The sequence below is a fragment of the Opisthorchis viverrini genome (assembly GCF_000715545.1).
Source record: "Opisthorchis viverrini unplaced genomic scaffold opera_v5_549, whole genome shotgun sequence".
In the NCBI taxonomy this organism is placed as follows: Eukaryota; Metazoa; Platyhelminthes; class Trematoda; order Opisthorchiida; family Opisthorchiidae; genus Opisthorchis; species Opisthorchis viverrini.
The window spans coordinates 186,123-201,124 of record NW_008752216.1 but is presented as its reverse complement, the minus strand read 5'-3'; the positions used below and the strand labels follow the sequence as shown (position 1 = coordinate 201,124).

Sequence of the window (15,002 nt, the reverse complement as noted above, 5' to 3'; positions counted from 1 at the left end):
GGAGCTTGCCGAACACCAAGCGTCGATCATCTCCGTTGGGACGTCCTTTTGTTCAGCCGTCTTTCTTTGCTTCTCTCTTTCGTATCTTCTGGTTTCTGACAACATTTTTTTCTCTTTTGTATACTTTTTATTTGCCTGTTCCCCTGTTTTTTCTCTGTTTTCTTCGGTTTCTTCCTTGTCAGTACCTTTTTTTCCATAATCTTCCTTTGTTAACCCTGTTCCTTTTATTTTTATTTCTCGGATGGTTATGAGTGATTGTTCTTCCTCTTCTGTATCTTTTGTTTCCTCCCTAATTGCACCCTGTTCGCTTGGCATTTTGGTTTGAGTTTCGCAGTGTTTTCTCTCTATAATGCTCTGCACTGCTGCTTCCTTCATTTTTTGTTTTGGAGCAAAAATCCTCGTCATTCGCCTGCTTCTTCTTATTGAACTTTCATCTTCCTCTTCCTTGACTTCGACTATTTTTCTTACGCGCGGCATTCTAATGGTCGTGTCAACCTGAACCATCTTGTCTTTTTGGTCAAGGATGCTGACTTCTGTTCCCTCCTTTCCTGAAGCCTGTTGTGGTGTTTTAGCAACCTCGATGTAAACAACGGAGTACTTGGAGTCCAGCTTAGATGTGTTGAGTAACCTAAGACTTCTGTACATTTTTTTCTCTCGCCTCGGACCTGATTCTCTTTGCGATGTGATTTCGACCGGAACGCTTTTATCACGAGAGTGTAGTATATACTGTTCCAAATCAACATCTTCACTTTCCGTCGAAGACGCTGAATGACTAGCCCTGTCTGGCGACTCGGTCCCGGAGTAAGGTCTCCAGCGATAAAGCAGTTTTGTACCATCTTCCCAATTAACTTCATAAATACTTGAGCTGTCGCTGGAGGCCTCCTCCGAACAACTTCCGTGGTTGTAGGTAAAAATTGCTGGTAGAGCGTATGTCATGCTGGGGTAATATTCTTTCGTTGAAACAGTTAGATGCTTTTTTTCTAACACAGTCTTCATCTCTGTTTTAGAAGTTCCACTGTCTACCAGAGAAATATCCGTGTCAGATATATCAGACTCGGATGTTGTCGCCCAATCGCTTAACGAGCTAGGTGGCGGTGAACCTCTTGAGACAAATTTCCATGCATGTCGCTGGTTCCACAATTGTAGTTCTTTCAGCAGCTCGTTGACCTTTTCACGGTCCTTTTTCACAACTTCACTAAAAACAAGTACAATTACTGACAAAAGTAAAGTGGCATATTACTTTAGTAATTCAATGGCTTCCGTTATTCGGTAGTGGTCCATTCTTATTTCATCCGCCTGTTGGTCAAATTTGCTTGTCGATAGCAGCCGTTGTTCATATTCCCGATTTGTTTGCATATGAGTCTGAAACAAGCATACTATTTTAATTATTAATAGTTTATATAAATGTGGCTTTTGGCGACATTAATCCGCTCTTCTTAAAACAACTAGTTATTTGGGAGGTATGACTTTGTATTCTGTTGTATGATGTGCAATGTCACTAATATGTGAAGGTTATTTTTCGTTTTAGTAAGCTGTACTCTGAGAACAGTAACTAGAAAGACCCGGTGGTTAAAGATTCTCACTCCTAAAGTGAGCAGAGACTGTAGCTCACTGTGCATAGAAAGCGATACTGATAAGTAGCACAGACAGCCTGTTACTGAAAAATTTACAAGCTAAAATGTTACTTGAAGAATCCCGGGTGCTAACCGCCCCTGAGCCCACCAGCTCTGGGAGGCCTGACATCATAAAGTATTGCGGTACAAGGATCTCTTTTCAAACGGCGGTCTTTATAACACTGGTTTCAGGAATGAAAATGTAGTGCTAGTGCTGGAAGAGTACTCACGGTTTGGCGTTTTTAAAATTGTGAAAATTATGCAGTCCAGCGTGGTTCTCCGTTTAAACCTCGACAGCGTACTTTTGTGTGATATAAGATGTCTAAATTTGATAAGTAACGGACTTTATTCTAAAATGGACTCAAAATGTAATGCGATTCCCTCAAATAGGCTACGAGATCTTTAAAGAAGGTCTACTGGTTTTCGGGATCTACTCAATGCTTTGCTGCGTACATGCTGATAGTGAATGGGAGGCCAAGAAATATGTATGCCGTCACACTGAGCGAGTCCCATAATTTTCGTATAAATCGGCTAGAGCGTTTGTTTTCTCTGTTTGCTGAGGATCTATTGTGATGAGTCACTGACAGAGGATGTGGGTTTGGCCACAGTGATAGAATTCCCTGACCTTAAAGGAGACATCTCTTATAAGGACCAGTAATCCAGAAACATCAAAATCGTCCCCGACTGCATGGTAATGGGACCTGTACTGACGTATCGCCAGTTGAATGCTTGAAAGCCAACAGTACAAATGAGCATTCAGCAGTTGTCTTTCAGAGTTGCAATGTGCGTACTACAAAAGCTGTAGACACAGTGACGGAGGCCCAGTCCCTCGTTTTCTGGCGCACTAATGACCCTCTGTATTGTACAAAATTGTAGTGGATAGTGGCACGCTCAGCACTTTTAAACGATGATTATCCTGTCCGTAAACATGCCAATCAGCTTTTCATACTGGTTCATATAACATAAAGTCGTAAGGTTACAGCAGTAAAGTTGCACTGGACACATAGAATGGCATTTTCGCTTACTACGAGAAACTGTTTGCAGTATGTCGTTTGAAACCGATGTTGAACTTATCAGGTGGCCCTGCAATATCCACTAGATTCAGCTACTGCACGCTGCTATAAATAAAATTTAGCCAGGGGGACATTCTATTGACCATTACATGGAGGTTATTTGCTCGGCAATCACTTAATATTTTATCCCTATTCTACAATCCAACAGGAAAGTCTGAATTCACGTTTACCTAACTACATTTCGTATTTGGACCATATATAGTGAGTTGAAAGAATAATATCACCGGATCCTGCTTATTTTCAGTATCAAAAGGAAAAGCAGTGGGTGGTTGTTCGTAGCTCTGACCTCTTTACGACACATTCAAACTCAAAAATGAATCCAGAATGACTAGCAGATTGGGCACAAAACCTTGACAAATCTAGTTACCAACTTCCGTAAAAGCGGAACTTCACTTTAGTGTTTTGCTACGTGACTCATAAATACCTTGACGAGTTCGTGGCCTAATTCGGATCTGATGTTACCATACAAGTTGAGTGCTTCGTACTGTGTAGTTCAATGGTATAAATTACTGGAAAAGGCTTCTGGTAGCATCCGAAGTATCCAAATATGAGCTCTTAGTACATTACCCTGTTGATAATGCTGTGATAATTGGGCCACAACTATAAAAAAATACTGTTGATAGTGCGTGGAATTGTGACAATACAACGCTGCAATTGCAACCGTCCAGTCGCCTCAAGTGTTGCTCGTTTACTATGCACAGACTATTTGTCCCCTTGCGTTACTATTTACAAAAGTATTTTTTGACCTGTATAATATAACTCCGTTTTTCTGACCCATGGAAACGCCCCATTCAGTTATGAGCTATATTTTCCTCATCTCCGATATTATGTGCGTGAATTTTTCCGAGTTTGAAGGTACCAGGTCTTGAGTCAACTTTACTGTCCACATTTTCCGGTGTCATCGTTCTCAGTCTCTCAGCAATTTCGAGAATTTTTATTTTTTCGAGCAATGACTATCGATTAACCAGCATCACATTGCGACCCGTCGTTTTGCATTAATACCCTTAGTTCAGCGTTAGAACGCTCAATGACCTTGATGTTGATGGAAAAACGACTTGATTTTCTCTTTCTCCTTCCTGTGGACTAGGATGACTGTCATCTTGTGACCGAATAATGGTAAGATGCGACTGAGGGCTACAAGCAAACTTCGTTGGTACTGATAGCTAGCTAACACTGTAGGGATCGAACGACTTCCCATATATGGAGTCAAGGCCCCTGATGAAATTGTTCGATATCCTAGAGGCCGGCTGTCAAGGCCAGTTGCAAATACACTACTTAATTTCGAAGTAGAGAAAATAGGCCCGTTTTGGCACAAAGTTAGTGAATCATTTCTTTCTGAAAGTGTTCTCTTCTCGGAGGCGTGTCCCTCGCGAAACACTTCATTCTTCTTATGGAAGCAATTTTTAAATAAAGCTATTCTCCCTAGTCTCGGAAGCTTTCTGCTTTGGGGTCCACCTCTTTATATTTATATAGCCCAACGGAAAACGGATTACAATGTTATTATCAGTTTTCTTCACAATGGGTAACCATTCGAGTTGCTAGCTATCCACCCAAGAAGTTGTTAACATTATTGAGACGAACCTTCCTGCAGAACACTGCGGGTGAACTGCTGTCAACTCAGTCATTTTGCGTACATAATTTAACAGAGGCACAGCGAATGGAACCAACTGCTGTGCGGGTTTTGTCGTCTTTGTCAAAGCCTTATATTTTGTTTGCAAACTACAATCATTTCACCTTTAATCAAAGAAAAATCTTTAGTGGGTTGTGGGTAAATTCTTCCTTATCTAAACGGTATCCCATAACTTAAACGTACCTGGCTCGGTGTGAGGTCGCATTCGCGTAATTTGACTTGATTTCACTCTACTCATTCCAAAAATTGATGTGCTGGGCGACCAGTTATTCCGCTTGACTTATTATAATGAATTAGGTATGAATAATTGTAATAAACTAATCCAAAACTAGCAGTTCTGGTTGATATGTTCCCTTTCGAAGGGAAACCAAAAACACTGGCTCATTTTTTATGGAGGCCTGTGTATTAGTTCAAATATCCACTGTTTTCGTCTGGTTATCATATGGTTCTTTCGGCTGAAGGACGTTTGCTCAGGCTGAATATTCTTGAGAAAAACTATTGCGCTTGTTTAAATAAGACCAACCATCTTTCTCTGCTCCCTCACTAGACAGACCACCAGAAAGGACAGATCAAACGCTGTCGCTCCAGAAACAAAAAATGAGTTTTTCTGCGTGGTGACCTAATTCGGCAGGCGTTGCTGCGTTAAAGAGAGTGGAAGCATTCAAGTCCGGTTAAACGCATATTTTAAGGCCCCTGATCTCAACGAGCCTAGTCGTTCTTGGAGGGACTAGCCAGATTTGTGCCTATGTCAAAGCGGCAGGAAACTACATGCATCCAGTCTTCTCAAGAGGCGGTTTTAGACCACAATAACCACTATGGTGTAATTTTGGGGCCTTTTCTGTCGTTAGGACGTTGAGGGTGCCAGGCCAAATCTTGCACAACCGGATTGATGTGGCTTAATTTGGAGGTGATATTTTTGATGAGGGATTCAATCGAGGGAAAGGCAAGAGACACAATCAGTATCATCTGATTGCGTTCATTTATTCTGTATTAATTTTTCAATTAGAATCCTTGTCTTCTTTCTGCTTCGGTGATTTCTGCGCGAGTTTCATTTATCAGCTGTTCAGAAAACTACTGCTGACCAGTTAGTAATTGCCTGAAGAGTCATAGGTTAACAAAATCGTCCACTGAAAACTTAAAGTATTTGGTTAGCAACCCAATGAAAACGACCCACCTTTATCCAGAAGAGTACGTTATTGAAAGTTGATATGTCGGTTCGCTTCAAATGAATTTCACTTCCTCCTGTACCTTCCTCACCTGTGGAGAGAACATAAATGCAATGATCACAAAATGGTAGAAGATATTGATTGTGTCGAGGTTCCGAAGAATCAACCCAAAAGAATAAGCATCCCACGCTGTTGATTTTATCTTGCTTTGTAGCAAATGGACTAGTAGATAGTGAAGATTTCACAGTTACTGAAAAAATTTGCACTGCATTTATTATTGTCCGAGCAAGGTGATGTAAAAGGAATGATGTTATCAGAAACTCTCCAACAATCTTCACTATGGCTGACTGAGCTACTACATTCGACGTTGTTGATTCCGTTGGCCACACACTTTCTCTCTTCCTATCTGCCTGGCAGTGCGAGGGTTGGCCTACCCCAGGGACCCGTTCAGTCGTACTGGAGGATGTCACTTTAACATCCATAGAGTCTATTTCACCAGGTTAATTAGTTTATAAACGTCTGACAAACAACATCCTGGTCCTACTGGTTTGGATCTAGAATAAACGTGTTCCCCAAACTTTAGGTTACTCATGCTAACCTCTCATGCCAACCAGTGCAGACTTGAGGTCAGGATTTTGCGCCAGAGGCTTTGACTGAGAACTCTAATCGCCCACTTGTTTGGGTTTGGGCACTATTGCAATATCTCACCTTACACACAGCCGTGAAGTGCATAGATAAAAGTGCCTTCACCCCACATTGGTCACCGCATTGTGACATCAGTCGGATCGCCTTGGTCGCTACCTAAAGCAGAGCGGGTAGGCAAAAGCAAGCGACTGCTGACGTCCGTTTCCAACCCGTTTTTCCATTGTTTTCTCTGAACTTCCATCCAGTTTCATTTGACAATCCCATGCATAGGTACGTCACTAAGGCACCTAGATTGTTGACATACTGCACACCACTGCTCACATCTCCTGCTCCGCTTCCTCTACTCAGGCTTCGTTCTCCTTTTTTCACTTGCGGCTTTAATGTGATAACTCTTGAACAGATGGGCCAAAATGCTTCCCTTGCGTGCACGCTGTTGTTTGACTTTGCTGTACCTCTGAAATTCCTATTGATGATCCAAGTACAGTTGTCGAGATGACGGTATCCGCTATAGACGCTATAGACTTTGAACTTCGGTTGATCCTGCTGCTGCTGCAGCTGGTTACCGTAGTTGGTCGTTTTTGTTGTGTGAATTCCCACTTCGATAAAATAAAACCGCAATGGTCAGATTCCAAATGAGTGCTTGTTTAGGAGAAACTAACATAGGCAGGGGTGACCAAGTCAAATAATCATAAGCAGAAGCATAGCTGTAGAATGTAATCAGGGTTGTTTGGTTTCATCAGGCAATGCTTTCACAGAATCTCTTTCTTACCACCTGCCCCCCAGATTTGATCAGCTGGCTTACCAGCTAAAAAGCTAAGCTAAGAAAAATGATACACTTAGATTTTAAGTGTTTCGACTAGCCAGTCTTGCTGGTACAACAAGATGGAAACAACTGACCTCTTGAAGGAGATCTACGTACCGTTACGTGTTTTCTCCCAATGTGTTTGGACTGCATTCACCAGTTCGATCAGCTCTTTGTTCTTAGTTTCTTCGTTGTCTGCAGTAGGAGGTGCCATTAATGAGTAACGCAACTCCTGCAGCAAACGCTTAAATGCTTCATCATCTGCCGCGTTAACGCGCTGTAAATGGAAGGGAAACGACTCATTTTGATGTGTTGCGCAAACACCAGGCAATGACCTGTTATATTAATTTCATTAGCACTTGAAGAAACTTACATACCTTCTTCAATGTGTCAACCTTTCGATCACCCAAGACGATTTTTCGTCAGGAGCAATATAATCCGGATAACGAAAGACAAAAGGGTTAAGTGGTTTCAGCCAGTCGATATTTGATTACCTGATGTAGATCTTGTGATTGAATTATTGGTGTTGCTACGATCAGCCGCTCCAGGCCGAAAAATTAAATGTTCACACTATTAGGCGGGAGGTCGCGGTCTTGAAACTCCTCGGAGTTTCGTGAGATGTGTATCAATAATGAATCCCAATAAGTATCGCCTCTTTACTATAGACTGGCTTCAGGAAGGAATCTGAACTTCCAACATGCGAGCAAAATTCAGAAGACTTTTTTCCCACTAGCAATCAGGCCAGATAGATGCCACACATAGCTCACAATCTATGCGGTCTCATTCGTGCAGAATAGGTGCAAGCATTTCCCAGTAGCTTGAGAAAACGTACGTCAAAACCACATTATGCTCTTGCAAAGGCTACCTCCTACCTGACGCACCAACTGAAGGAGGCATATAATTTAGGTTTAGTGAATGTTTGCCAAAATTCACACGCTAGTTGCAACCAGGACTAAAGGCTGGATCTCCTGATTCACAATGCATCCAAAAGTTGCGTATATGTATGTTGCCACTGAATGTCACACTACCATGCGATTCCCAGCCACCAAATCGGTCAGAGTTTGTCATCGCCAGCTTATTTAATTCGCCGAACGTTCCATTCTCATGATACCCGCTGAATGAAATCGTTGGTAAACCATCGAATTAATCAAGGAGATATTTCATTGGGCGGTTCAGAAGAGCAAGAATCACTTTCGTAAACCAGCACGCGGTGAGTACAATGGGGTTCCTGAGAAAAGACAAAGCTCGTACTGAATTAAACTTATGGTAGATGAGACTAAGCGCCACATATAACCCACAAAATTTATAACAAATTTCGATGAGATTTTGGGGAAGGGGTGGTCGTTGGAGAAATATTCGGCTACGTTTTTCTAGATGGCCATTTCGTGGACTGTCAAACACTACCCACATATTAGATCCGATAGGCCCTCAAATTTTGAGAGTTACCTGGTTATTGCTAGACCAAACACATTTTGTGAAGTTAACCCCACAAAATTTACTCAGTGGTGCTTAAACCCTTGAGGGTAGACTGCAATATTCAGGAGACGCCTCTCAGCCTCGACTACCCAATACTCAGACATGGCATGAAGACTAGTCAGGCTAATTTTTAAACACTAAATCGCAATCAAGTTGTCGGAAGGTGGTCAGCCATCGGGATGGCCGAGAGGTATGAAATCGCCAGGGAATGATCATTAGCAGGACCATGATTATCCTGACGAGTTCTCCTTAGAAGTAATTCGACAAACCCAGAGGTGAATCGAAAAATGCACCTTTTTGATTAAATGGCTTTGACTTCCAGACGAAAAGGCCGATCGTACATTTTCAAACTTCAACGTGAGCCCAAGTGATTTTCAGAAGCCCAGAATAATGTGAAGGTTTTGCCTAGTTGTCTGGTGATTACCACTAGATATGTTCGTTTGGTGAACTGTCTGAATCTACTTGTCGGAGCATATTAGTCATGAGATTGTTGAAAACTTTGCGACAGACAACGATCTGTCCCGCTGCTTCTGGGGCAGGGTCTCCGAATTACCGTCAACCTTATGTTCTACCTTAACACCAAGGTGTACGCAAGTAGCCAAGTAGAACAAGACAAACTCGTGTTATCGGAAGAAAATCAGAATCCCAACTAGATCTCTCAATTATGATTATCCTCAAACTTATGAGTACCATGATTTTGTCAAGAAAATATCCTGCAATATCTCGAATACCGTCCCAAATGGAACATTGAGTGATATTTGTTGTAGAACATCATTAACAAGAGATGTAGCTGGGTTGCGAATGTGCCTCCTGGTGGCGCCAAATTCGTTTGCGAATGAATGTATTTCGAATCCACAGTTTTATCTTAAACACTTTGGATTTCAATGTGGTGGTGTGGATAAACAGCTGAGACAGCCGCGAGCCTTGGGATAAAGAACACTGGAAAAATGTTTTTGTTATAGAGGATTATACGGAGTCCGGTGCTCGTTGTGTATTCAGAACAGGATTTTCGTCACAGATAAACGTAAGGCCGCCTGGCAGACGATCGCACCACACACTGTTCCCGTGACTGGATGGGATACGTTCGTTTGATCACTGAACATTGTCTCATCTGTTTTTACTCAACGCTCTAAACTTGACTTTCGCTTCATGCCATAAGCCGCTCAATATAGGTCCGGCGCACGTCGCTGTCTGCATCCTCTATGACCTACGTCTTGTCATCTATCCATCGGTCTGCTCGCTGTAGCGCCACAGTATCCTGAAAACCCGAGCATTTCGCACAGTTTCTCTGCAATCCAACCCGTAGGCAGAACTGCGCATAAACGTGCCCCCGCATGTACCTACATGCAAAAAGATAGACATCGCTCTCTTACGGGTCCCCCTGTTTCTTGTGCACGCGAGCACACGAGTGTAACCGACACAGTGGCAAAACCCAGCTGACCAAATGAAAGGTCGACAGGTTTCGGTGGCCCTCGTGTGTAGTCAGAGCACGACAGCAAACAATTGGTTTTCGTCAGGCAGAAACGTAAGTCACCCTTTAGGCACTTGCATACAGCCTTACCGACTAATCCCAGAGGGGAATATTAGTCGGAATGCAGTCAACAATAATACTGCACGTACCATTTTATTCATTTCTCATTCAACTAAGTATGCCGCACAAAGTCCACGCGATGTTTCAGTAGCCAAAATATTCTTCATGTCTTCACAAGACACACTAATCATTGAAACTTGTCGACTACATTTCCTGATAAGCCCACAAAGGGAGGAACCAGTATGGGTCTCTTGAGGAGATTTCAGACACCTTATGAGCAGTGAATCGTGTACAGAAAACGTACTTCTATATATCTCAAATGTCATGCTAACTGAGGCACGAGGCAGCTTTTGCAATTCTCTTCTGTGAACCAAAGTTGAATGAGGAAAGCTGCCTTCAGTCTGTTCAACGCCAGTGACGATATCTTCCAAAGGGACATACTGAATCTCTCTTTCTTCCTGACACCACAATCTGCCAACTGTTTCTGATCCACCACCTTTGAGCAACTATCCATTTTTTCAGGTGTCCGGGGTTGTGGGTTTTGCAAAATGCATACTCCCATGATTTCTGCTTGAAAAATCGTCTTCCGATCCTGGTGTGATCATTCTGGTGAATCCACGTCAAAGGAGTTGGAAGCACGGGAATCGAGTTTTGCCCTTATTAGAGCTCATCAGCAATGCATATCCAATAAGTAGGCCGGGATTTGAACTCCATACATCTGACACGCGGGGCAAGAGTGTTACCACTACTCCACCAGCGCTCGTCGGACCCATCTGAATTTTTGTTTGATCAAGTGAACATGTTCGCACTTGAGTAGTGTGAGCCGGACATTCCGTCCTAGGTGGTAGGTAGATAGTCTACCGTCTTCGAAACGACTGGGTTGTGCATGTTTGTAGTTTTATTCATCACTGGCAACGTCCCTCAAATCCCCTTGCTAGTGCTCAGATAGTTTTGCCCGCCATGCTCTACTGGCTGTTTTTGCTTGCAAAATGTGGGGTGCGCCAAGTGCAGTAACTTGCCCACACACCCAAATCCCATCCGGAACGCTCTTGGTTCTCTCTATCGAACGGTTAAGGACTCAGAAACAGCAACATTTACTACACCCACCCCCTATTAGGGTGTGCCTGCATTCTCTGTTACGGAACCCATGCCTGGACTAAATCAGGTGTAAATATTTCCGTGTGGTTGACGTAGATACTAAACACCATGCATTATAAGTAAGTTCTTCCATTAATTCTCCGGGAATGAAACTTCATGTCTTCGTACTTAGGACGTGTGGAGTAAAAGCGTCCCAAGAAAGTTTTATCTGACTACGTCTAAATGTGACAAAGTATGAAGCGAGAACGAAAAATGGAGACAAAATATTTAAATGAAAACATCTGTCGGGCTGCGCTATTACTTGGTTGGTTATGGTTTCCATGACAGGTTGCTCGCCACTTTCCACTTCCACACAGCAGTTCCATTCTTCCTTTTTCTATGCACTTTGTTGTCCTCTTGATTGCTATGATTGCCTAAGCTTCACAGGCTATCTCTCTTGTAACTATACCATTGAGCTTACAATAAATATTTCCTGGTAGGGTTACACGTATTTTCGCATTGTTTTCCCAACGAAAGCCGCATTTTTCGAAGTCATCGAATGCATTACCAAACGGGGTGGCATCTTAAGACCAATTCTGAGTCCTTTCTGTTCTGTTCTCCGGGTACGAAGGAAGTATGCCAGCGATTTTGGTAGGCTTAATATCATAGTGATAATAATAGTTCACTTTATTTTGTAAACCTAGATGTATTGTTTGTTGTGGCTACCAGGGGTGACTTTTTCGTGACATGTGAAATCTATTTTCAAAAACCGCACCATAAATGTCACCCGGTAGGGTGCGCCTCCAGGCTGATGGAAAACATTAAGCGCCGTAAGAAGCGCCGATAGACAAATTTTAGTCTCCTGGATTCGCCCTCCACCACTCACCGGAAACACCCCTCAACTGGGATAACTAAAGTTACTTTTCGGGGGCCTATTCAGAAATGTACAAATATACCCAGAAAGACCTTAACAGACGAATGGGACCCCTGCTGCCTGGGAGGGGACGTACCTGAGAAAACAAGCTTTAGGAAAACATTCACTTGGATTAGCGAAATACACTCATTTGTAGACAAATTTTTTTGTCCGAGTGACTCACCTGGAAACCAGCTGAATCTCTCGTTTGTGATGTCTCCAAGCAACTGAATGTGCTGCACCAGGCCACCTCATGTTTCAGTTGCTACGATACCGAATTTGTTTGCAAATGATTGTATTTCGCTAATTGCGTGCAATTTTGTTTCAAGTAGAACATAAGGTTGACGGGAAATCGGGGACTGCGCATATCTGATGAGCCCCAAGAAGGGCGAAATCGACCGCGGGCTGTCGAAGAAATTCATTAGTAGTGCATGACAAATATTCACTTGAATGTTTATCACCCTATACGTCCTTTCAGAAGGCTACATACTTTCGGTCAAATAACGCATGTGAATAATGTTTGTGTGGGACTTACATCAGTTTCGCAAAGACGTCGTAGGAAGCATTTGAAGAATTCGAGGGAGATGGCGAGTCTCTCGTCAATGATCTCCTTCCAGGCGGTGAGAAGGACATGATTCAGACTGTTAAATGTGAGAGAGAATCAATAATGCAATCAGGTGATTACTCCTTCACGAGACTAGAAATACTAAAGGTCTAGATCAGTTGTTAAATTTGGGCATTTCGGGATTCGCTTCACCCTAGCCAGTTCAATAAAAATAACGTTATCGCCTTTTTGCCGTAATAAAATTTGTGGGGCTAATATCTTTTGTTCATTTATATCAACTGCAGAAGGAATCGAGCAGGCTGTAGCAGCACCAATACAACAACATTTTGCTAGATTTGTTCCACGCGACGGGCTCGGCGGTCGAAGACGCATGTGGACTCATAAAATCATGACCCACCCACACACCTATAGTGGTGGTGAACACAAAACACACGATCCCACCCGTATGATCATCACCGCGAAAACACTTCCCAAAAAACCACATGTTGCACTCATTAGAAATGGTCTGGTTAGGGCAGATGGTGACCATCGTTGAAGACCGAAGACGGAGACCTTTGTGTGAATAAAATAAGTGACGCTTTTGACTTGAACCACAATCCGGAAGCATGGAATGGAATTGTCTCAAAGTCCTTTTTAGAACTGTATGCACAGCTTCAGGGGCGCCGCCAAAAGATTTGTTGCAACGGTCGCAGATGGTCAAATTAGTCGTGTAATTTTTTACACTAGACTAGTGACTGTGTGGTCCAAACAGAACAAGTAGTCTGGTGTTTTTGACCTTTTATGATAGACTTTCCCTTGAAAATTATTTCAGTGGTAAACTCCCTGCCAATTTTACTTGGATTTCAGCCTGACCTTTTTTTGGACAGAATTTTGCGTCAAAGAGGCAAGTGAGGTGCCCCAAATATCCCTATTCCAAACTAAATTTCACTCAGGTGAAGAATGCTGGGTGGGGATACACAATTTGCTCAGACAATAAGGATGGGGGCGTCGCCATGACAAAATACCATTCCTCCAACCTGGCCTTTACAAAAAAACTGGAACAGGTGCCCTTAGTTAGAAATCGACCGCAATTTTCCCACGTTTTAACCACTCCAGCTCAGTTCAGACGTCAAATGAAACACGCAAGCCGCCTTATAGAGTTTATCACCTCAGCAATAAACACAGTCTCTTGCGGGATTTTGTGCATACCAACCTAAACGACGTGTCAAAAATAAGAATTTATGAGTTAGAAACTAAGAAAACCGGGTGTTTAGTTCCGTAGATTACATATCAAAAACGGTACATTGCTGAGCGATACTCGTATAGCTCTCATTTCTGATGTAGTTGTAGTTGAATGTGAAGTAACACTAATCATTCGTTGTCCGCATTTATCCGAAAGAGTTGCATTGCGTCTCTTTTGTTTCCCATGACTGCATTGAAGGTCCCCGTGAATAAATGCTGTTACATTTTATTTCGGGGCCACTTGAGTCATGGTCCAGTACTACCGATATGCTTACTTCTTTGTATCAAACGGCTACTCCTGAGTGGAACTGCGCTAGTGTAAACGACCCCTCGAAATTACCGACCGGATTGAACTTGAGAACAGCCAACCTAGGAATGTAGTAATTCAAAAACCCCATCCTTATGCCTCTTTTCTCGAGAAATTTTATCGGTGCTTTTTATTAAGAACGGGCGAATGAACATCACGTCGGTGTCTGTAAATAGCCTGGAGGACTGAAGTGGTTCCATAATTTTTCTGCGATAGTTCTCGGATTTCAAACACTTTTTTGTCGTCTTTCAAGCCCAGTAATCTGGAATTCCTTTTCCTAGTACAATTCATATTGTGCTACTTTTATTTTTCTCATTATCCCGAAGATATCGTGCATAATCGGAGTGTTCATACAATTTGTCGTCGGGTATGGGTCTGCGAAGACCAGGCGAAATTCAGATTGCTGCTACACTAGTTACATATCAGTAGTTTTTTGTGTTATGACGTGCCTTGACAGGACCTCTAGTAAGCATCGACTTACAGCGTGCAGTTTACAAATCATTACAAAGACAGCCGTGCTAATCACAGTGAGCGAAAACATCTTTCAGCCATAGAATCTAATTCTACGACCGATGCAGTGTAGCCTGGCGACCAAATTAGTCAATACGGATCTGTCTCTCTGGGGATAAATGATGCTTGAAGCGTTACCAACTGTAAACCACCCAGAAATTATTGTTCTCGTCTTGATTGACTGTGACCGATCGATCCAATCGGTTGTCAACTGTGAGCTGCACTGAACAGAGTCAGTGGTCACGGTTCTAATGTTCCGATCGCAACACACATTCAACTGAAGCCATGTTATCATCATATGAATGAAACGGCAGTTCATCCAAATTGTCTGAAATATCGCAGGTCCGATGGTCCCCAACCGTTTGGCTGAAGATTTTGCGAGTGAGAGTTAAGGAAGGGAAGTTGTCCGTCCTGGTTCAGAAATCTCATTGAGGCCCATCTGAGTGCTTTATGGTTCGATAGTCTGCCAGCTG

At 42.7% G+C, this 15,002-nt stretch overlaps 1 protein-coding gene across 1 annotated transcript in view; it reads right to left on the bottom strand.

Moving 5' to 3' along the window:
• Position 1: 1 nt before the first annotated feature.
• The window catches only part of T265_15503 (hypothetical protein), a gene marked incomplete at both ends in the record, with an annotated part of 38,504 nt that continues 23,503 nt past the window's right edge, over positions 2-15,002 (bottom strand). The window contains 4 exons of the mRNA XM_009178431.1: positions 2-1,362; positions 5,491-5,573; positions 7,047-7,206; positions 12,462-12,567. Coding sequence (XP_009176695.1) covers positions 1,237-1,362; positions 5,491-5,573; positions 7,047-7,206; positions 12,462-12,567 — 475 coding nt within the window. The remainder of the gene's footprint in view (positions 1,363-5,490; positions 5,574-7,046; positions 7,207-12,461; positions 12,568-15,002) is intronic.